Here is a 22,374-nt window from a genome sequence, read left to right as displayed (position 1 = left end):
ATTTTGAAGCACTGTGGACACCTTTAAAACCTTTTTTTAAAAAAATTCACCACCAACCTATCATGTGATAGGAATTTAAGAAACAAATAGGAGAGTAATTTTAGTATACAATCAGTAGAAAAAACCGTTTCTGAAATCTTGGTCTGGCAAAACTCATCAATATTATGCTGGTAGTATTATTTTGGTGCTAGGTGAGGCTAGCTAGTGCATCGTTTCAAGTGGCGTACAAGTTAGACTGAGCCGCTAGGACTCTATGCCAATATTAGTGAGGAAGAGCCTACAAATCGGACGCCCGTTTTTTTAAGAAAATCGGACGCTTTTTTACTAGTTGGGAAAAATGTTTCACCGAGTAAATAGAAAATGTTTTAATCTATTGAGATGGTGAAACACATTTGAACTTATGACTGAAACATTTTGGTGGAACATATAAAACATCAAGTTTTGCTCTATTGAAATACCAAGAAATCCATATTGGCAAAGGACAAAGTTATGGAACACCATAAAAACTCATTGCAACATTTCAATTCAACATAAAAGAACATTAAGTTATATTGACTGAAACATAAAAAAAAAATCAAGTCGAGATCGGGGAGGATATAGTTGTTGATGCCGCGTCGAACTCATCTACGTCGGCCACAAACTGTGCGCTCACTGTCCTCTACGCCGCGCCGAGCTCGACCGCATCCACGTGGCCGCCGTCGTCCACTCCGTGGACCTCGGCCACCGTTGTTGACGCCGCAGAGCTCGGCCGCATCCGTGTGTCCACCGTCATCATTGACGTTGGGCTGAGCTCGGTTGCGTCCCTATGGCCACCGTGCTACTGAGCTCCTATTCTCTGCCACGAGCTCGGCCATCAGCATGGCGGTGGTCGCAGAGAGCACGTCCCCAAGCACGGCCACCTACGACTTGAGCTCTAATCGCAAGAGAAGCAGGCAATCCTCCTCCTTGTTTTCACCGGCCAGCGGCGAGGTAGCAAGAGCAGCCTCTCGCTCCCCCGACGATGAGGGGAGGTAGAGGCACATGTGTGGGGTGTGTGGAGAGAGAAGATGGGATAGAGAGAAAAGAGAATGAGGGAATAGATAAGAAGTGGGTGGGGAGTAACTGCCCTATATTTAGTGTGTGCATCGGTCACCCGGATAGGATCATTTTCGTATTAGTGATGCTGAAATGTTATACCTCAATGGCAATAGGAGTGAAAACGGGGTGGATATTTCCCGCCCGCCCGACCGACCCAAGGCTTGCGGGAGGAATATGAGAGAGAAAATGGGATATCCGATATTATCCGAGTTTGAACCCGAATCCATAAAAAAATATGGGTTATGATACGTGAATAGTTATATCCGCCCATATGTTCCATATTATGAAACATATGTGAAAATCTATTATAAGTTCACCTATAAACATGATAAAAGATTAGTTAATCACTATTTTTATGAGCTCACATGTAATATTATATAATTTGTTCCTTGATGTATCTTTTTTAGCACTTTAATTGTCTTCTTACATTAAATATCCATGAATTGGACATAAAAAAACCCGTTCCCGAATCCGATTCAAAAAAAGTTATCGGACACTACCCGTACTTGATTTTGAATTTAAAATAAAATATGAGTTAGGATATGGAAATGTTGTGATCCGACCTTACCCACCCCGTCTTCACCCCTATATGGCAATACCCTCGGAAACCTGAGCCGAGGTCCATTCCTGCATTACTAGTATCCTGAGCTGTCTATTTGCAAAAACAAGAATACAACACATGGGCCATAATGTAAAAGGTCCTGCATAGGCGGGCGCGCAATAAAGCCGAGCGTCATTTCCTCGTCCTCTCCTCTGTCCTCCGTTCCACCACGCTTTTCTCTGCTTCCTTCTCTTCTCTTCTCTTCTCTTCCCTTCTCCATCGTTCCAAAACCACTCGCCCCGTAAAACCCCCTCAAACCTCCCTCCCGCGGCGGCGCAATCGCGTTCATGGCGGCCGCCACCGCCGCCGCCGCCGCCGAGCTGGAGCGGCGGGTGATGGCGGCGGTGAAGGCGTCCGCGGCGCGCGGCGACCCCCCGCTCCTGCAGGCCGCCGAGGCCGCGCGCTGCGCCCGGGAGGCCTCCTCCTCCATCTCCGTCGATGGCGGGGCCGGGGCCGCGCTCGCCGCGGCGCTGGTGTCCAACCTGTGCTTCGCGCACAACACGGGCGCGATGTGGAAGGTGCTGGACCAGGCCATGGCGTCCCGCCTCGTCTCCCCGCTCCTCGCCCTCGCGCTGCTCACCCCGAGGTCCCGAGCAAGCCCTCGTTTCGCCCCCTAATCCACCGCCGAATAGTTCGATTCCGTGCGGGTTTTGAGACCTCGGGTTGAGATTAATCAGATTGTGTTGGGGGGGAATTTCTGCAGGGTGGTGCCCAACCGGCAGGCGCAGCCGGAGGCATACAGGCTCTACCTCGAGCTGCTCGGCCAGTACACGGTCGCCCCGGTCTGCACGGAGAGCGTGGAGACGAAGGCCATGTAAGCACCGATTGCTCCATACTACAGTCTCAATTGCTTGCTTCACATTGGTTTGTCTCGTGCTCTGGATTTGTTGATGACATGGACATATGCCCCTATCCCCACACAAACTTATGGGCGTGCTACAAACCTTTGAATTGGTCAACGTGCTTGCGAGATTCCGTCCAAATCCGCGGTGTGCTCGTGTTGCTGATGTTGATGCTATTATTTTCCGGGTTGTAGGGTAGGGCTGATGGTTTGAGAGGGATCGCTTGCGCTGCGCCAGTGGGGCCTGTGTAGAGGGAGAAATTTTGTTAGGTTGAAAACGATGTGAATTTCCTAGTTGTGTGCCGTCTTGGTTTTGAAAGTTCAAAGTTGATAGCACAAGGCCAGAGGGGCACTCCTTTTTGGTGCACTGTGGTTTTGAAGACTTCCAAAGTGCTCCCATGGTCCAATTGTCTGATTGGACTGTAGTACGAGATAAAAGGATGCATAGGGCAGGATACCACCAATGACCTTTTTTTTTCAATCCAAACCTGTTTGGACAACTGCAGCCCATGATTACATGATCTTTGTGCACCTGTCCACATTGTGATCTTTACCAAGGTTGTTTGGACATTCGTGAAAGATATTCATATGGATGGTTACTTCTTTCACCCTGTTGTGGAAACGTGGACATATCCTCTTTGTTATCAGGCTAACATAGTTTATTTATATAATAGTAGTAGAACAATCAAATTAATGTAGCTGACTAGCTGACATATGCATGGCTGGACAGCTGGCTGTGATGAGTATGACAGCCAACAGTTATGTACAGTGATTTGTCATGTGTACGCCTGGACTACATGCTGTCATGAACGTATGCACAACAGTAGTCAACAGCACCCACATGAGATTCAGGATGCTAGTTTTAAAGTACAACCTTTGTGCTTTTTTTTTTGTCATTTAGGACATTAACACGATCTCCAATGCACATGTATTTTCATTGTTCTTTTCCTAGTTATGTATTTATAAAAAAAGTTGGTAGTGTAACTAGATGAAAGTAATTTTGAGGACAAATATAGTAATATCATTTTTACATATCAAATTATAATATGTTCAATAATTAAATAAAATATACGCAGACGCAGCCAACGTGTAATACTATGCATGTAGTAGCAGAACCTACTGTAAAATTCAAGTGGAATTTTGATTCAAGTTCTTATTTTCACATAATACCACATATGCTGTTAATAGTGTGTGGGATAAAGGCCATCTGCTATTTCTCATGTGCTGCTATTTTACACTGTCATGCGGTTCTCCTCCCCTCCCCTCCCCTCCCCTCATTCATCCGTCATTGGTGATGGCTAGAGATGGCAACGGGGACCCATAACCCGAGACCCGATGGGTTTTTACTCTATTAGGAGGCAAATGTGTTCCAAATAATGTACCCATGGGTCTCTTATCGGGCATAAACTTCACCCATCGGGTGGGCCGGGTCGTAGAACGTTCTTTACCCACCCGAACCCATTAACCCGTGGGTAAAAAATACCCATAGGCCTCAGCCCAAAAGAACATGTGCAGCCCAAGGCCCAACAACAAATTTAACCCTAGGTATAAAAGCCTCCCACCCACTTCCTCTCCCTCACTCCCCCTCTCTACACCCATCTCACCTGTAGGGTGCCCAGCCGGCCGCCGGCCGCTGCCCGCGCCACCTGTGCCGCCGCACACCGAGACCGCGCTCGCCCTCGCTTCCCACGCTGCCGCATGCCACCCGCGTCGCCGCACGCCATCCCCGCGCCGCCGCACGCAGTACACACCCGCGCGCCGCCATCCCGTGGCTGGGGAAGCTAGCCGTCACGCGAACGCCGCTCGCCCGCGCCGCGTGCACGAAGGCTATGGCCGACGCCCGATGCAGTCCACCCACTAGCCGGGGGCCGAGGCAGGTGGCTAGCTAGGTTAGGTATTAGGGATTTTTGCCGGGGTCGAGGCGTCGAGCAAAGCCGAGCTGCCGAGTTGATTTGTTATATTATATCACTGTTTGAATTATCAGTTGATTTGTTGATTCTGCAATGTGGGCTGTGCAATGTGGCTGCATGGTTTGTGTGTGTGCTTTTTAATCCTAATTTGTAAATAAAACTTTGCTATGGTGTTGCACTGCTGATTGACTGGATGGATTGTGTGCTCAATCTGATTGCTCCAATGGGTATGGGTACCCAATGGGTACCCGTCACCCGTGCGGGTGTGGGTATGGGGGAATTTTTCACCCGTGAGCGGGTGTGGGTAATGAAGCGGGAGCATTTCATTTCAATGGGTGTGGGTATGGGGTAGGCGAACCCGATGGGTACGCACCCGTTGCCATCTCTAGTGATGGCGCCTCCGTGATCCTCTGTACCACGCCCCGCCGGACCTCCACCAAGCTTCCCCTACGAGCTAGAGAATGAGAGGATGAGGGAAAAAAGGTGGGGACTGGGGAGGAAGGACTCCAGCAATGACATGTGGGGCCGCAGAGGTAGAAAGAGAGAGGAAAGAGAAGAGAGAGATGGGAGAACTGACCTGTGGGGTCAGGGGTATTGGATGTTTCACGCTGTTTCTCTCCATTATTTAGCCAGAAATGAATATTCTAATAGACGCGGTGTCCAGCAGCAAATATCCATGTTTTGGGAGTGCTTTCCCCGAAAGATTAACTTCTGCAGTGTTCACCAGCTAAAATTGCAAAGTCGTGATGTCCTATACCAAAATTTGCCAATCTTTACTGCCAGTCTAAATAAAGACTACTACAGTTGGACTTCAGACTCTCAGAGAACGGCTTGTTTATTCATCTTTGCTACCATGAATGCTGCTACTGAATACTCTTTTGTGTCAAGCCAGCCCTAAACTCATCTAACCAATCATATTAACAAACAATACGCCATGTGGAAGGGTTCATGGGGGTAAACAATGCCATGAACCATAGTAAAAAATGCCGCACCAGCCACCGAACCATCTGAGCTCCTGGTTTGCTGGTGTAACGGTCCGACTGCTGGGTCAGCCATTCAGCTGCAGGACCAGAAACACTTATGTCATGTGTACATATCCTTCATTGGTCACACCATGCGGGTTGGCTAGCTGGAGGGTTTGACTCCCATATCACCTCTTTTTGCACAAATATTTGGAGTAATATGTATATGAGCCTTACTAGGTAGACTATTGGGCCTAATAAAGGTCCATGTCTTGGTTAGCCTGCACACGAACCACCAGTTTCTGTCAATAACTGCCCGGTTCATCTGGTCCTCACTTGGTCAATTGCATGAATGGTCCTTCAAGTAAGCTGAACAGCTGAGGGCGCTGGTTCCGCGTTTTGTACTATGACATGAACCCCTGCACATGAAACACTATTTTAGTCATGTATGTTTGATATATTGTATAATATATTATACTTGGAAAGCGAAATTCATGTGATGATAGTCTGACTGTCATGCTTTGATATCCCTTATGTGCAAAAATCCTGAATCCTTCAGATGCTGTGAGATATGATACAAGTGTGTTTGGTATTAAGTCTTTAAGACCAAAGTAGATGAATACCATAGGGAACTAACATGGCAATGAAACAATCATGACATTGAAGAAGATTTGGTTATTCCTATAATCGTATTGCATATTCCTTAAACTCAAGCTCAAAATAGTACAAGGGGTTGACACTTTCCGACAACCCTCTTGGACCTTTTGTACCCTCGCGTAATTGTTTTACACAAGAATCCACTCATGTGCTCTAAATTGCTTCTACTTGCTTTGGATGAGTCCCTGCGGCTTGTTCATGGCTTGGGTTGTTTATTGCCATCCCCCTTTTATATACAAGTTCACTAGTCATCTTCCAAACAGAAGTAGAAATCATAATCTTGTTAGTGTTCGTCCTAATCGGGTAGGATACAAGTCACACACCTTTCAACACTGGCATACTCCATTTAGATCCTTGTCCATACTTAAATGTGTACGTATAATGCGTTATGCAAAGCAGGCATGTCTCCTCAAGTGCATATCTAATGGTCCAGCGCTTCATCTAATTTGTGTTATTTCATATGTGATCTTATCTGCATCTGGTGCTGCTTTCATGTCATCAGGATAGGAGCATCTGTTTTTCTAGCTACTTCATTACTAAGTACTCCCTCCGTCCCACTCACTAAGGCGCACGCACACTTTTAAATTCAACTCTTTAAATATTTGACCAATAAATATTTTATTATAAATTAAATTTTATTTGATGAAAATAATAACATTGGATTATCATTTAGATTTACTTTTATATGATTATGATTTAGTTGCTACAAACATTGTAGTATATGAGAAATTTAAAGTCAAAGATTAGTTTAGTGAGTGGGATGGAGGGAGCACTCAACGAGAAAAAGAAACATATTTTTAGTTTATTTAATTAATTATCAGAACTGTTGGATTCTGTAAAATGTTCCTAATTATCTTCATTTCCCATTGCAGGTTAGTCAAATCTATTGATGATGCTTTGCATCTTTCAGATAGCTATGGGTTTCAGAGAGTGGATTTTGGACATACAGTTATTTTGTTTGTGTTAAGCGTTATCAAAATATTGACTGACTGTATATTGGAAGATTGTGGTTTGCCAACTATTGATGGTGATGGACATGACATTTCATATGCTATTGGAGCAGAAAAAAGTATGAACATAGATGGCAAGGGAAGCTCATTTGATAGGAAAGATGAGCACCGTGAATGTCTGAGGAGGAAGAACACAATTATGACTTTAGAAGTAGTTGAGAAGATCACTGCTAACAAAAATACTCAAGTTTTTCTCCGTCTAGTCTATCGTAACACGTATGCAGCTGCATCCTTGTTTCTTAATCTTTATTGCCTAAGAAAAAAAGATTAAATAAAATCTTATATATCCATCCGAACTCTCTATCAATTTTTTCATGATATGATGCAGTTTTGTTTTACTTGAGTTTTTAGCTTTTATTATTTGAATATACTTAGGTATACAATTTAAATCTTTCATCATTATATCATATGTTAATTTTGTGGCAGAAACTGCTTAGTTAGAAAATCCACTCAAATCTTTTATCATGTAATACTGTTTTCAAATTTACCATTTTTCACCTTGTCTGATTCTGATATCAGTTTTAGTGATTCAGCTTCATTTGAGACATAGATTCATTAAACAACTGGTTTTCTTGCCATCACATTGAAACCGCTTGATGTGCAAATGCAAACGTGAAGTTTTTTAACATAAAAGTGTATGATATTTTGGCAGATATTATGCAGTAAGATTTCATATTTCACAGCCATTGACAGATCTAATAAATCCGTTCTGACTTAGACATTTAGTTGATGCTGCTGGCTGCAGCAAAACATTCATTCTGGATTTTAGATAATTTCCTCATGGTTTGAAAGTTGTCACTGTTTTAAGTTTTGATCAAATTCTAGATAACTGTAGATTAAGGGTTCAACATCTTTAGATCTAGACTTCTTATCTGAAGATTTCTTATTAGGTTGGTTTCATGATCTCATCTAGTTTCTGCAGTCCAAAGGTGAAGTTAATCCGTGTTATAGATAAAAGAATAGTTTTACTTTAGGTTTTTAGGGCTGTAAATAGTCTGATGGTCTGATCTCCACAATGGTCAGAATCAGACCAGGTTAATTGGGGCTAGATAGTTCACTCCGAAACAGAGGCCAGACCACCAGTATCACCGAAAAAACTTATCTTTTGAGTTGGGATGACTCTATACTTCAAAGTTGGGTTTTTATTTCAGTTGTCATTTCACTCATATATAATTGCTGTGCGTTTAGCTGTTTCAATCCTACATGGAAGCTGGAATAATTAAAAGTTTCACTTAACTGGCATCCACACTGACTGGAAACCCTTTTTTTATGGATGTGCTAGGGTAGACCTGAAAATTTCAATATTTTGCTCCAGAGGCTTCAGCTTATTGGTGCTCTGAAGTCAAAGAATTTTGGAACTGCACATAATCTGCTAGGCAGCTTGATGATGAATATACGAAAAGTTGTTACTACAGGACATCAATTACACAAAGGCAATCTATTGGGAAGTATTGTGAGTACAAAGCCTTGCAGTTCTGCTGCACGCAGTGTCTTTGGCGCTGGAAAGAGCTCTTGTTGGATACCTTTTGACATGTTTATGGAGAACACAATGGACGGAAGACATCTTGATACCATATCATCAATTGAAGCTCTGACAGGTTCTAATATATTTTTCAGTTGTTGATTCAACTGCTGTATAACCTTTTTTATCAACTTGAAACCTTTGGTTGGCACAGAACTTGCTAAGACACTTCAAGTTCTTAATCGAGCAACCTGGCAAGAAACCTTTCAAGCTCTGTGGATTTCAGCTTTACGGCTTATACAACGAGTTAAGATAACTTTTGAAACATCATTTTTTTCTTTATTAACAGATGAGGAAGCTAGAATGTTCGTTTAATGTAATTTTGTATCTGTTTACTAGGATCGTGGCATTCCAGAAGGGCCATTTCCTCATCTTCATTCTCGATTGTGCATGTTATTGGCTATTGTACCTCTGTCTATTGCTTCCATTCTTAAGGAAGAGTCTGACAAGATTGAAGGTGGAATGGTCTCTGTTAGAAGAGGAGAATTATTGTCTTCACTTCAAGTTCTAGGGCAATTTTTTGGTCTTCTTTCTCCTCCACCAGCAGTAGTGCAGTCAGCAAATATTGCAGCTAGGAAAGCATTAGTTGCTTTATCTGTTTTGAAGGATCGGAATGAGAGAGGTCACAATTATTCCAAAGATATCTCCTCTATTAAAGCAGGTTATCTCAGACTGATTTTACAATATCTAGTATTTTTCTTATGCATTTCTTATTAGTAAACAATTCATTTTCTCTCATAATCATTCTAAAATTGCAGCGGGAAATATGCTACATCTTATTGTGGAAGCTTGTATAGCAAGGAATTTAGTTGATACATCTGTTTATTTCTGGCCTAGCTATGTTGTTCCAGTTAAAGACGCATCTGCTGTTGAGGAATCCCCTTGGTCAGCCTTAATGGAAGGGTCACCCCTTATGGGCCTTAAGGATGCACTTATGGTTACACCTGCTTCGAGGTGATGAGTCATGGACTTGTAAAATTCAATTCCTTAAGAGCATTTTGGGTTTTTTAATGTTTGCTCACTAGCTTGATTAATGGTACCGTTCCTACTTGATTATTTTAGCCTAGCAGAGTTGGAGAAATTGCAACCTTTTGCAGTAAGTGGGTCAGATGAGGAAAAGTTGGCGGCGTCTAAGATTCTGTGTGGAGCATCCCTTCTTCGTGGCTGGAACATTCAGGTAGAATTCTGTGTGGAGCACAAATAGAACGAGTGGCACATACAAAATGCTCTTGTTCTATTTTACAATCTTTGGCCTGAAAAGTTCCGTATAGTATGTGTCATTATTGACTATTACTGCCTTTGAAAATGATTTAATGTGGCTTTCCTGTGCTCTTTTAGGAACATGTTATCCAAATGGTGCTTAAGTTGCTGTCTACATTGCTCCCCCTAGACTCTGGATCAGATGGGTTCTATATACATCACATGCCTATGCTGCATGCTCTCATATCTGGGATTTCTTCAATTGATGTGGTTCATATTCTCTCTATGTATGGCTTGGTAAGGAAATCGATGTTTTTCATAAAGACAATGAATTGCTAAATTTCAGAGTTGCATTTTAAATTATTAAAGCAAATATCAATATGCTGGATTTTATATAATTTACAAACTTTTCAGGTTCCAGAACTAGCTGCCATTCTAATGCCTTTATGCGAAATATTTGGATCATTACCTTCGTCTGACCATAGGAATTGTAGTTTTGAAGAGGCCTCTGTGTACTCCGTATTCTCATGTGCTTTCCTGTGTCTTCTTCGCTTGTGGAAATTTCATAGACCCCCTGTGGAGTATGCACTATCAAAACATGGAGTCTTTGTTTGCTCAGAGATCAGTTTGGATTTTCTCCTGCTACTACGAAACAGTCATTTTGCTTTGAATAGTCCGTATGATGTTAGCAGAAAGAGCATATTTCAACTAGATCCATCGTTTCAAAAACCGGTGTATATTGACTCATTTCCAAAGCTACGGGCATGGTACTTTCAGAATCAGGCTTGCATAGCCTCTACTCTTTCTAGTTCTTACAAAAGGAAAAGTATCCTTCAAGTAGCCAATAAGATACTGAAAATTGTCTGCCATAAAATGTCAAAAAGTGGCATCCCTCCTGTCAGTTCCCAATCAACATCAAGTTCCAGTATGAGTGGTTCATCTCTAGGCACACAAGATGATGTCTCCCAAGGGCCGCCAGCTACTGCATGGGAAGTGCTGGAAGCTGTTCCTTTTGTGCTTGAGACTGTTTTAGCTGCCTGCGCACATGGGAGGCTTTCGTCTCGTGATTTGATTACAGGTTTTTATTCAGTATCCTGCATTTTACTTGCATATCTAACACTGGTCTTCAATTTACACTAACAAGCTAAATCTTCCATTTACATTTAAGTAGTGTTGTTCAGAAACTAATAATATCTTTTTGATGAAGTTTCTTAATTCCCTCAAGTTCATACTCCCTCCTCCGTCCCAAAATATAGCAACCAGTACTACATATGACATGTCCCCCTGTCCAGATCCTTAGTAGCAGCATGTGTCGCATCTAGTACTACGGTGTTATATTTTGGGATGGAGGGAGTAGTATTTAGTTCTAGTTCTGTCCTGTAAGTTATCCCAGTTACTTTCCACTGTGAAAGATTGAATCAAATGCCTTCAGTAACAAAATTTCTTTGAGCTTTTATTATCATCAATTTAACTCAAGTGCAATAGTACTACTTTCATAAATGTCATCCTGAATTTAAAATTGCTTACGTGTATTCAATATTCATATATTATGTAATTTAATTTGCAAAAATATTTCTGTCTATGGATATACTTCTCCTGTCCCAAAATAAATGGATCTCTCGCATTCCAAGGAAACTTTAGTAGGGAGGGTAAAACACTAAAATGCCCCTCGATGAGAAATTAGTATTAGTGGGTGGGTAGGTAAGGAGTATTGAAGGGATACGATTTCTTGATTTGTGGACCAAGGGTAGGTAAGAGCCTACTCCATTCCAAAATATAAACATGTCTAGGATTCAAAAAGTGTACCACAACATAAGCATTTTTAGGATACTGATTCCAGTGCATGGATATCAAAGCATTTTCAATCATCAGGAGCTTGGGAAGGGAATCTAAGCAATTCAAAATTTGACCAATGAGGTGATTGAAAAGAAATCTTTTCCCTCAACCTTAATCTTTGCCAAACAACTTATTTTGGGACAAATTTTGAACTCTAGAAATCAATTTATTTTGGGATGAGTACCTTTGAATATTTCAGTTCTCAATGAGACTATCACCTAATATTTAGGTGGTATACATAAAAAAGTTGGCTTTAGACTTTCATTTCCTGTCTTTTTTTTTATTTTCAATTAATCAACTCGATCATGCATGAAAATATTTTCCTTTTCCTCTAAGTGGTCTAAATATTTTATCAGATTACTGGGTTTTTAAGTGTACAGGATGAAATGGAATGTCATAGTTTAATATGACCTCATAAACATTTAAAGGTAATTTTACCTTGTAAGATGGTGTCCCAGGCTGATTTTTGTTTTCACATTTTAACTCATTGAGAGCTGCCATGGAGTTGATTAAAAATGAGAGTAACTTTGGTCAGAATTGGAAAGAAGGGATTGCACAGGGTGACAAATGGGAGATGAGATTCTCCATTTGCCCCATTTAAGCTCTAGTTGAGTAGCCTAGAACTCTAGATAACTTCAGGGTGGCCAATTTTGGTGTTTGAGCAGTCAACGTAGAAACTTGTTTGTAAAACCACCTTTTGGGAGCAGTGGCGGAGTCCGCATCGTCATCAAGCCCAGGTGTCAAAGAGCATTTCCTGGTTGCTGGCTACTTCTTATAGGTGTTTCTGGTAGTTGATAGTGATGACGCCAGCTGCAGAGCTCAGGTGGACACTTGATCAGCCTGGGAGCTGGCTGCACCACTGCTTGGGGGTTAAAGATCCTGTTAAGTGGACTTTGGTCTTGTACTTCAAAGTTTAGGGCAACTCGTCTGGTTGTAGTTCTTAGAGTTATGTAGGATCTACTAAGTCTATGGCACTATGGACGTTTTCCCTCTATGTAGCATTATATAAAAAGCTCACCTTCCAGCTATCTGCAAATTGTTTTCGTTTATCGAAATTGACAGACATCAACTGTATTTTTCACTTCCCATTGTCATTGCATATTTACTGGTGCATACCGTTACACTCTTACAGGCTTGAGGAATCTTGCGGACTTCTTGCCTGCTTCAGTTGCTGTTATCGTCAGCTACTTTTCGGCAGAAATTACTCGTGGCTTATGGAAGCCAGTTATGCTGAATGGGACTGACTGGCCCAGTCCTGCTGCAACGCTTTTAGCAGTTGAGTCCGATATTGAGGAGGCTCTTGCATCCGCTGGTGTTCATATTAACATCTCTCCACGAATACGTAAGTTTATGTCTTTCTATACAAATGATTCATTTCTGTTTGCTACTACAAGCTACCGTTGTTTCTATTTTTTATTTCATTTCCAGTGGCCTTATAAGTTGTTGACCTCAGTATTTGATGTTTGAACATTGTTTTATGCATTCACTCTGGGTTCTGTGGAGCAAAATTTAAGCTATCCTCCCTCCATTATTATAAGTCACTTTGGGTTTGTCCGGAGTCAAACCTTTTCAAGTTTGACCAAGTTTATAGAAAAATATACCAGCATCTACGACACCAAATTAGTTTTATTAAATCCATCATTGGATAGATTTTTATAGTATATTTATTATGTTGGAAATTTTTTGTTATATTTTTCTATAAAATTGGTCAAACTTAAAGAGATTTGACTTAGGACAAACCCAAAGTGACTTATAATATGAAACGGAGGGAGTACATCATGAGATATATTTGTTATAAACTTATAATGGTAGGTGTGAATGTTGTACATGTATACATTAAATAGCTGCTTTAAATTATAATTAGTGATCTAGCATTTAATCTGCATACAGAAGTAGTAAATGTACTGTGATAAACTTATAATGGGCACCCAACTCTGGCGACACCCAAGCCAGCGACTAAATCAGGATTGTGTGAGGATTATCTTCAAGTTGGTTTTATCAGGATTATTAGATTGGTTCACTACTTCACTGTTAGTTAATGAGTTCCAAGAGTTTAGCTTCATTTGTAGGATTGATGCCTCTCCTATAAAGGGACTTGGCCAGATAATGAAGAGATAAGCAAGAATTTAGTCCACTCTGTTTTCTTCTTCCTCCACCACTGCACTGGGATGATGAGGTGCAGAACGCCCTCATCCTCCTGTCATCCATGGCTATAGACTTCAATCGACTCCACAGAACCCACTAGCTGAAGACCATGACACCACTAAAGATCCGTAGTGGGATACCTACGATATCCCCAACTCTCTTTTAAAGAGTAAGAAATTGCATAAATTTTATTTTAGGATCTACTCCTACCTTTACTTTAGTAATTAAAAAACTTGGCTTTTAAAAGGACAGAAACACATTTCTTATTAAATTAGGTTGCTAATAACACAGGAGTAGTGGTGGTTCCATGGTTGTATGTCACAGGTATATACTGCTGTTATCATATTATCCTCTTTAATGTTGGTACGTTTACTCATTCATGTCAAATAGGGGCTTTACAGGCGATAGTAAATCATTTATTTGTCTTCATTTGTGAGCTATGCCATTGAAAATTTATCTTGAATTTAAGAAGACTTTCCTTGTAAGCTCTTTAAATGTAAGCTTCTTATACTATAACTGTTGCTTGTCACTCAATCATACAGGTCCACCAATCCCAATGCTTCCATTACCAATAGCAACTCTTATCAGCTTATCAATAACTGTTAAGATGGAGGAATTTAATCACTTACAAGGAATTATTGACAAAGGAGTGGAAATTTGTGCTACATCAAGTTCATGGCCTAGCATGGCAATCATAGGGGCATTCTGGGCACAAAAAGTTCGGCGGTGGCATGATTATATCATCCAGTCATGTTCAGAGACACCATTTACCAGAGATAAAAATGCAGTTGCTCAACTAATCAGGAGTTGCTTCTCATCTTTCCTTGGGCCTTTGGTTGATGGGCGTTCTTGCTTTGTAGCTGACAGAGGAGTGAATAGGCTGCTGGGGCAGGCTCACCAAGAAAGAAGTCCCCGGTTTTCTTTATCGCCAGGATTACTTTACACACGATGCTGCCGAATGTTTCCTGACAACTATTTTGTATGTGAAGAGATTTTGAAGGTTGTCATTGAGAGAGCTCGTGCATTAGCAAATGAATGTGACTCTAGTAGACCTCATCTTCTGAAGTCTGGTCGGATGACACTATCTTCTGCCACATGTTCTGTAGAGCAGATAGCATCACTTGCAGCATCTATGCTTTGTCATGCTGGTGGAATAAAGTTGGTTCGTCTTCTGTATGAGCAGATTCTGCCAACAATGCTGCTTTCAGCTGGTGAAGCAAGGCTGGGTTCTGCTGGACCAGTGTGCAGTAGTTTCGAAGGATTTGCTTTGGCATATGTTCTCCTTGTTTCTGGGGCCAGCACCTGGGGAGTAGGAGAAACCTCCCCAGTTTATACTTCCGTATACACATCGAAGAGGCAACGGGTTGTAGATAGGCACTTGGAGTTTGTCGCCAATGTAATGCAGGGTAACATTGAGCTTGGCTGTGGCCAGGTCACTTGGAGAACCTATGTTATATGTTTTGTGGGCTTGCTGGTCGACTTTGCGCCAACATGGATCCCTGAGGTGAAGCTCGAGACGCTGAAGAAGCTGGCGTCTGGGCTTTGGAAATGGCACGAGTGCGATCTTGCCCTCTCTTTGCTCGAGCGAGGGGGTCCAAAGGCCATATCTACAGTGGTTGAATACATCCTATGATATGCCCGTGCCAAATTGGTGCTCTAATTTGCCATGTACTTATGCTCTCTTGCTCCAGTACAGGCATACACATCTTACACCTGATCTGACGTGCAGAGACCCCCATCAGAGAAGCATATGTTCTAGTAGATGGCTTGCTCTGAACTAGATAGAAGTCTATACTACAGAAAGGATATCCAGCAGTTAGGTGTTTACACTTTACAGTACATTTACAGGTCAGTTCTTATTCTGGTCTTGCTGATCACAGTGCATGTGTACATAATTCGTGGAATCTTCTCTTGGTCGCAATTTATATTCACAAATGTAATTCAAATGTCTTAGATAGGATGACATGGTGTAAATGATCAAGCATAGCTGCCACTCCAATGACATGGTGTAAATGATCTTTCCGGCTCAATTGGAGATCAGATTATTTTTTTGGTTTTGCTCTTTCTTCAAAGGAACCGAGACCAAGTCTTCCAAGCCTGTTTCGACCATAGCATTGGTGACAGACTACAGAAAAGAGAAGTTACATTTACATATAGTCCACTGTATTACTGTTCATATGATCAATGTACAATCTGGTAAGTACAGTAGTGACTCGCTCTCTAGAACATCTGGAACCAACAAACCTGTCATGCTATTGAGCATACAACGGTTTTTTTTTTTCTAAAAACAGTCGAGGCGAAGCTTGAAAATTTTCCCTATACCTTCACCGGCTATCTCAACGGAGCAGGAGAGAGACGTGACAAGTGTCTTTTTGCTGGTAGATTTTGCATGTACAGCTAACAACACGGCAGCGCAATGAAGTGAATAGGTACTAGTTGAGTCGTTAGTCAGAACTCAGAACCCATTGATTTCCGGTCCCAGACGAGGAGATTCTTGACAGCGAGAGAACAAGAAAGGCTTCGCGAACATTATTTGCAATCGGTCGGAACACACTAGTGGTCAATGTAGTGTTGATCAACGGAGCACCTTTCGCGTTTAATTCCAGTAACTAAGAAGTCTACATAAAAATTTTGCCCCCACTTTGTATATAACTAAGAAGTCTACATATGTATTTTTATAAATATTGTTTAATATAATTACCTTGAAAAAAAATCACATGTACGAGGTAAGAAAAAAGTAGATGAACGGGTAAAGGTAGCGAGCTAACAGGTGTACATATGTATTTAGCAGGTGTACATATGTATTTATGTATCTTTCATGTAATATCATGACCAGTAACCGGTAACAGTATAGATCATGGTGTGGAGTTAAGCAAATAGCGCGTGAGTTAGGGGTTTATCTTGCGTGCCTAGAATGAATTGAGGCCTGCAAGCCTAGTGTGCGTGTGGCGTGTGGCCTATTAGCTCATTTCAGAACATGTTAAATATTCACCGGGTGGCTCCACTGTAGCCAATCTGGCAAATGAAATGAAACACAATCCCCAACTCTGCTCTCACTCTCTCTCTCTCACGTTCTCTGCTTCCTCCTCCGATCAATCTCCCTCCCTCCAACCGAATCTCGTTGGCGACAATCTCATCGGCGGGGGTGTGTTACAGTGGTATCAAAGACTAGTTGTGGGTGTCGCTGTGCATCTCATTTTTGTTGCCGATTTTCCATGATGCCCGCCAAGCTCTCCGCTCCATTAAAACAAGGCACGGAATTGATGGAATCCAAGCTTCTGGAGAAGTTGGAGGTCATCACTATTGATCAGCGGCTACTGTCAGGGTGGAAATCTCGAGAAAGTAATTGCTAAAGTGGATCTCGCTATGGATTCTGTGCCAAAGTGCAACTTGAGTGTGCAAATTTGGCTCGTTCGTTGAAGCGCGTGGCGGGATCACAGGAGCATGCTGGGATTCTCGGGTCCCCTTTCGACATATCGCTGGTGAGTACAGGTTGCTCTGCTCCTCTTCCGTTTCCTCCTCCTCCGCCTCCCCCTGCATAGTTTCATACAGTCATAGTCCGCTGTCTAAAATGGATTTTCTTTGCACTCCCTCCGTCCATGATTATAAGGGATTATTCCCTATTTAGCACTAACTAAGGAAGATAAAATAAAGTACATCTAAGGACATATGGGGATTAGAGATGGTGGGGATTGAGGATATTTTATTTTCCTTTTATCCGGTTGGGACTGGGCCTTAGTAGTTTAGTACTAGTAGTACATGTAATTTTCTTTATGTGTCTTTTCAGATGTGAAAAGATAGGAGTAGGATTAGACCCTGTTTAGATGGGATTAAAACTTTTAAGTCCCTATCACATCGGATATTTGGACACTAATTATAAATATTAAACGTAGACTATTAATAAAACCCATATATAATCTTGGACTAATTTGTGAGACGAATCTATTGAGCCTAATTAATCCATGATTAGACTATGTGATGCTACAGTAAACATTCTCTAATTATGGATTAATTAGGCTTAAAAAATTTGTCTCGCAAATTAGCTTTCATTTATGTAATTAGTTTTATAAGTAGCCTATATTTAATACTCTAAATTAATGTTTAAATACAGAGACTAAAGTTAAGTCCCTGGATCCAAACACCACCTTACTAATGGCTGTTGTACTCATCCTCTTGGGAGAAGTGTCACACCCTAAAAATCTTAAATATATAAATTGTTGTTTAATTGGAATTTTTAGAAATTATTTTAAAAGCCTACAAGCTAAACCCTAATTTTCTAGGAAAATTTTCAACATAAAAATGAGCTAGATAAAATTCTATTAAATACTATGCTTGCTCCTCTATTTTCTAGATTTTTCTGGGAATTATTTGAGCAAGGGAAGTATTTTTAATAATTGAAACATCAATTCACAAATTGTTTTTGTTTAAAAAGTTCAAAAATCCCCCTCTTAGGCCGTTGGGCCGATTTCGGCCCAACTCTCTCTTTCCTCTCTCTCCCCGCGCGCGGCCCATGCCGGCCCAAGCCGCCGCCGCCCGCGCCCCTCTCCTCCAGCCGCTGACATGTGGGGCCCACATGTCAGGGCCGTCTTCAACCTCCGGCCGGCCGCCGCCGAGCCCGAACCCTAGCCGCCGCTTCCCGCTCCGATTCCGCCCAAATCCGAGCCCGATTCCTCCGGGTTTTTGAGGGGTTTTGTTCCTCTCGTTCTCCTTTCTTTTCCCCAAGAATCAAAGCGAATCGTTGGGTATTTTATCCGAATCGAATTCGTTTTGTTTTATCCCTAAAAACCGAGTTTGATTTCTTCCCGAGTCGATTCCTCTCGTTTGCGGCTTGATCTCTTCAATCCGAGCTCATATAAAGCTTCCCCTCGTTGTCCTCTTCCGTTTGCCCCCTTTCCCGAGCTCTCCCGTGCCCCCTAGCGCCGCCGCGACGTGCTTCAAGTTCGCCGCCGCCGCCGGCCGTCTTCGGCATCGTCGCGCCGCCGCCTCCGTCGTCGTCGCCGCTCGCCGTTTCCGCCAAGAGGAGCGCCGTCGTGCGAGGAAGCTCGGCCGCCCCTCCGTTTTCGCCGCCGACCCCCGGAGCACCCTCGTCGCCGTCGACCCGAGCCGCCGCGCCGCCTCTTCTCGTCGCCGGCCGCCGTCGTGCACCGTTTGCCGTGGTGGTGAGTACCAACGGGTTCGCCTCGTTGTCCTCTACGCGTAGGTGGTCTCCGTTTCCGCCGCCGACCTCCCTAGCGCCGGCGAGCCCTCCGACCTGAGCCGGCCGTCGTGCTGACGTCATGCCGACGTCATCGCCAGGGCTGACGTCATCATCTCCAGGGCTGACGTCATCCTCTCTCTCTTTTTCCTTTTTCCCGATTTTCTAATAGATTTAAACTTCGGAAAATCATAACTAAATAACCGTAGATCCGTTTTAGGTGGTTCAAGTTTCTAAATTCTTCTAAAATCAAGGTCTACATGTTAAAAATATCCACATGTACTGTTTATGCTTGTTTTTGTGCTGTTTTGTTGATTTTGTTTATTTGCTTTAGTTTCCGACGTTCTGGAGGAGAGCGTTTCCGTTGAGGAAGGTTCCGAAGCGTTTGTGGAAGCCCAAGGCAAGTCACACAGATCCCAAACAACCCTTTGAGCATGTTGATCCCGTTTAAAGCTATTATTTTATTTCAACTATGCATTGTTTTTGAATGTCATCGGGTGGTGAACCTTTCCCAGTTAGTTAATGGCCGAAGATGACTTTATTTTCCTATGGGTTATAATTTGATTAGCATGAACCTTATATATTGGATTGGTTCAGCTAAATGCTATATATAGGTTTGCTTAGCTATGCTTAGAAACATTAGCTAACTAAAAGGGGTTAAATATAAAGTATATACATAATTATTATTGTTAATTAGGGTTATATTCAATGGTAGCTCACGATGGTTAATCGTGTGATGTTAATTAATTGATAATTTAAAACCTGGATAAGGTGGGTTGTGAGCATATGGTTTTGATGGTTGTGCTCATGACAATTAAGGACCGGTTCGCGAGCTACTGTTGTGAAACATTTATCGTGCCAACCACAAGCCAGCGTGGGCAACGGCTTTATCTTTTGTATAGCGTGATTCATTATAGTGCGCCAGACTGAGAAGTGGCGAGAAGTCCATGGGGGTCGCTGGGGAGTCCATGCCTTGTTTATAAGGGGGTGATTATGATCCAGGTACGGTGCACTGTGGTGAATTGTGTTATGCGAGGGGTATTGTCACGACTCCTTTCCGAGGTATCGTGGTGGTACTGAGGCACATGGTAACATGATGTGGGGTTGTGTCTTGTGGGTACAGTGGTACACCTCTGATCAGAGTTTTAATCTATTCGAATAGCCGTACCCGCGGTTATGGGTGAGTTGAGCAATGTTTTTCGTGATTAGTCTCACACTACTCATTAGTGGTAATAATGTGGTAATTAATTTAATTCCTGGTTTGGAATGGATAATTCCTGGTTTGGAGGTTTAATTTGTTCAACTGGGGTTGGTTGTACAAATACGGTTGGGCCTATGCAACACGGGTGTGTTGTATGGTGTTTATTTAATATTGATTAATTATTCAACTGTTTTACTATTCTCTAAAATATTTATTAAATGCTGTTTTCTGCAAATGAACTATATTATGCCATCCTTTGTTATCCTGTGCACTTGCATATTTGCTGTGTGGCTTGTTGAGTATGTTATATGCTCATTCTTGCAATATTCATTCATCAGAAGAGGAGTACTTCAGTGAAGGTGATGATCTGGAGGATTAGGCTTGTTCTGGTTAAGTTGCATGTGGAGTGGAGTCGCCATAGCTGTTCCGTAGTTTGTTATAGTTTTGTTTTCCGCTGCGTAGAATGTTTTATTTTTCTTTGAGAGGAACTATCTACCTCTGTAATAATTTATTATTTGTGAGTATTCAATAGTTAATTATTTGTACTCTATTATCAATATTGTCATTGTGTGCCTCGGTTGATTCCTGGACGAGGGTTTAACACACATGTAAGCGTTTGGAATTTTGGATAGAAATTCCGGGCGTGACAAGTTGGTATCAGAGCCACCTTGACCTTAGGATAAGCCAAATGGTAAACCTTAAGTAGCCTTCAAAATATTTTGAAAATAGAACTGCTCTTCTCTATTCTCTTATAAATTAATTAAGTTGGCAGCACATGCAAGGTTATGCACAAAATTTCTTTAATTCAATTTCTTTTCTTTTAAAAGCAAAAAGTTGTTCTTCTCAAAATATTTCTTTTACTCTTTACCAAATCTTATTGATTAGTCGGCACTGTACATCTATTATGGTATCGATACAATCATGATAGCACTAGTACTACTCATCTTTCTTGTGGTGACACTGTACCGTGCTTAAATTAAATCATAAGTATTTTAGTTTTATTTTTGTTATTTGTCAAAAAAAAAATATTTGTCCCTGTCCAAAAAAGTTAAATTCTATAAAATATTTATAAAATAGCTTTGTATGTGTCTTTTCTTTTATTTTCTTCCTTTTTGGTCAAAAATCAGTTAAGTCTAGTTGGTGCAGCTAACTTAGAAAAATATGCATTAATTCTTCTCTTCTATGTTTCTTTAGATGCCGCCCCATTCACCGAGAAATTTGATCGAGGTGTTAGGATTCGTCAGGGAGCTGAGGTTGATGGCTTTTGAGGTAGGCTATGAAGTTGCTCCCGAGTATCGCCAGATTTCCCATGACCCCGACGAGGAGAAGTGTCGTGTTCGTGTGACGTTGGCTAGTGATAGTGAAGACCTTCCGTCTTATAAGTTCGAAGCTGGAGGAAGATCGTACTGCCATGCTTGTCAAGAAGTAGCTTTGGTGGCTATTGGAGAGTTGCGTCAACACTTTGAAGAAGAGTTGGATTCATCAGCTTTCCAGTATCATCCTCATAAGCCTCATGGTCAAGATTATGGAACCTATACCTGTCCAGATGGTGAAGAGAGTGCCACTCTGATGCATGTGGTGCATATGCTTAGTGCTATGGATGCAGTAAGTGTGGAGCGAGACAAAGCAGCTCATGATAGGGAAAACTGGAATCGAGGCAAGATTTGCAAGTTGAAGAGCAAGGTGCACCGTCTACAGAAGGAATTAGCTGAACTTAAAGGAGAGACGCCACCGCCAACATCCAAGCTTCGCCTCACTGCAAGGAAGAGAACCTGTCCGCCCCCTCGTCTCCAGTTAGCTTCGAAGATTCGCGTGATGGGTGAAGCTGTGCCCGATTGTGCTCAACCTGTCATCGACATCATAAGTGATGAGGAAGAAGAGGAAGATCCTAAAGAAAGAGAGCCAGCTACTCCAGAGGAAGAAGATTCATCGCTTCGTTCCGACGCAAGGCGGAAGTAGACGTTTAGTTAGATCGTTGCCATAGTTCGTTGTGTTAGATTGCTTGTTTAAGTTTGCTTGTGAGTGTGTGGGTTGTAGTTGTTGCTTACATCATGGGTGGGATGTAACAGCATGAGTCTAGTTCTTTTGCTTGTCAGAGTGTAAGATAGTTGGTGAGGTAGTGTTAATGCAACTTAAATGTAATCATACACAGTTAAGAGCAATATAGAAATTTAAATTAATTAAATAACTTCGTTCTAAGGCTGTCTCTCTGTCGTTC

The 22,374-nt window shown here is 42.0% G+C and overlaps 1 protein-coding gene and 1 long non-coding RNA gene across 4 annotated transcripts; both read left to right on the top strand.

Moving 5' to 3' along the window:
* The first annotated feature begins 1,832 nt into the window (after positions 1–1,832).
* LOC9270664 (mediator of RNA polymerase II transcription subunit 33A) lies at positions 1,833–15,818 on the top strand. 3 transcript variants are annotated; one of them, XR_001546075.3, is made up of 13 exons: positions 1,833–2,264; positions 2,382–2,492; positions 6,921–7,274; positions 8,346–8,656; positions 8,735–8,826; positions 8,920–9,241; positions 9,339–9,534; positions 9,643–9,757; positions 9,919–10,077; positions 10,195–10,858; positions 12,749–12,958; positions 14,304–15,609; positions 15,716–15,818. XR_001546075.3 is itself a non-coding variant. In XM_015784080.3 (12 exons), exons 1-12 carry the CDS (start codon positions 1,966–1,968, stop codon positions 15,392–15,394), a joined length of 3,924 nt encoding a protein of 1,307 aa, XP_015639566.1. In that variant the 5' UTR covers positions 1,833–1,965; the 3' UTR covers positions 15,395–15,818. The 3 variants fall into 3 exon arrangements, 1 of the variants encoding a protein (XP_015639566.1); XM_015784080.3 differs by having other exon boundaries at positions 14,304–15,818; XR_010741477.1 differs by lacking the exon at positions 10,195–10,858 and having other exon boundaries at positions 14,304–15,818.
* A 2,522-nt stretch (positions 15,819–18,340) lies between these two features.
* LOC136356563 (uncharacterized) lies at positions 18,341–20,709 on the top strand. The gene is made up of 2 exons (XR_010741475.1): positions 18,341–18,920; positions 19,290–20,709. It is a non-coding gene; the product is annotated as an uncharacterized lncRNA (long non-coding RNA).
* The last annotated feature ends 1,665 nt before the right edge of the window (positions 20,710–22,374 follow it).

Source organism: Oryza sativa, chromosome 5 (genome assembly GCF_034140825.1).
Source record: "Oryza sativa Japonica Group chromosome 5, ASM3414082v1".
NCBI classification, from domain to species: Eukaryota; Viridiplantae; Streptophyta; class Magnoliopsida; order Poales; family Poaceae; genus Oryza; species Oryza sativa.
The sequence above is the reverse complement of the archived record's forward strand: the minus strand, read 5'-3'. Positions and strand labels throughout refer to the sequence as shown.

Excerpts from the sequence above, each read along its gene's own strand:
- LOC9270664 (XM_015784080.3), top strand. The coding sequence starts at position 1,966 with ATGGCGGCCGCCACCGCCGCCGCCGCCGCCGAGCTGGAGCGGCGGGTG. Across the intron at positions 2,493-6,920 it reads AGCGTGGAGACGAAGGCCAT|GTTAGTCAAATCTATTGATG; the intron begins GTAAGCACCGAT and ends TTCCCATTGCAG. Across the intron at positions 9,758-9,918 it reads TTCGTGGCTGGAACATTCAG|GAACATGTTATCCAAATGGT; the intron begins GTAGAATTCTGT and ends GTGCTCTTTTAG.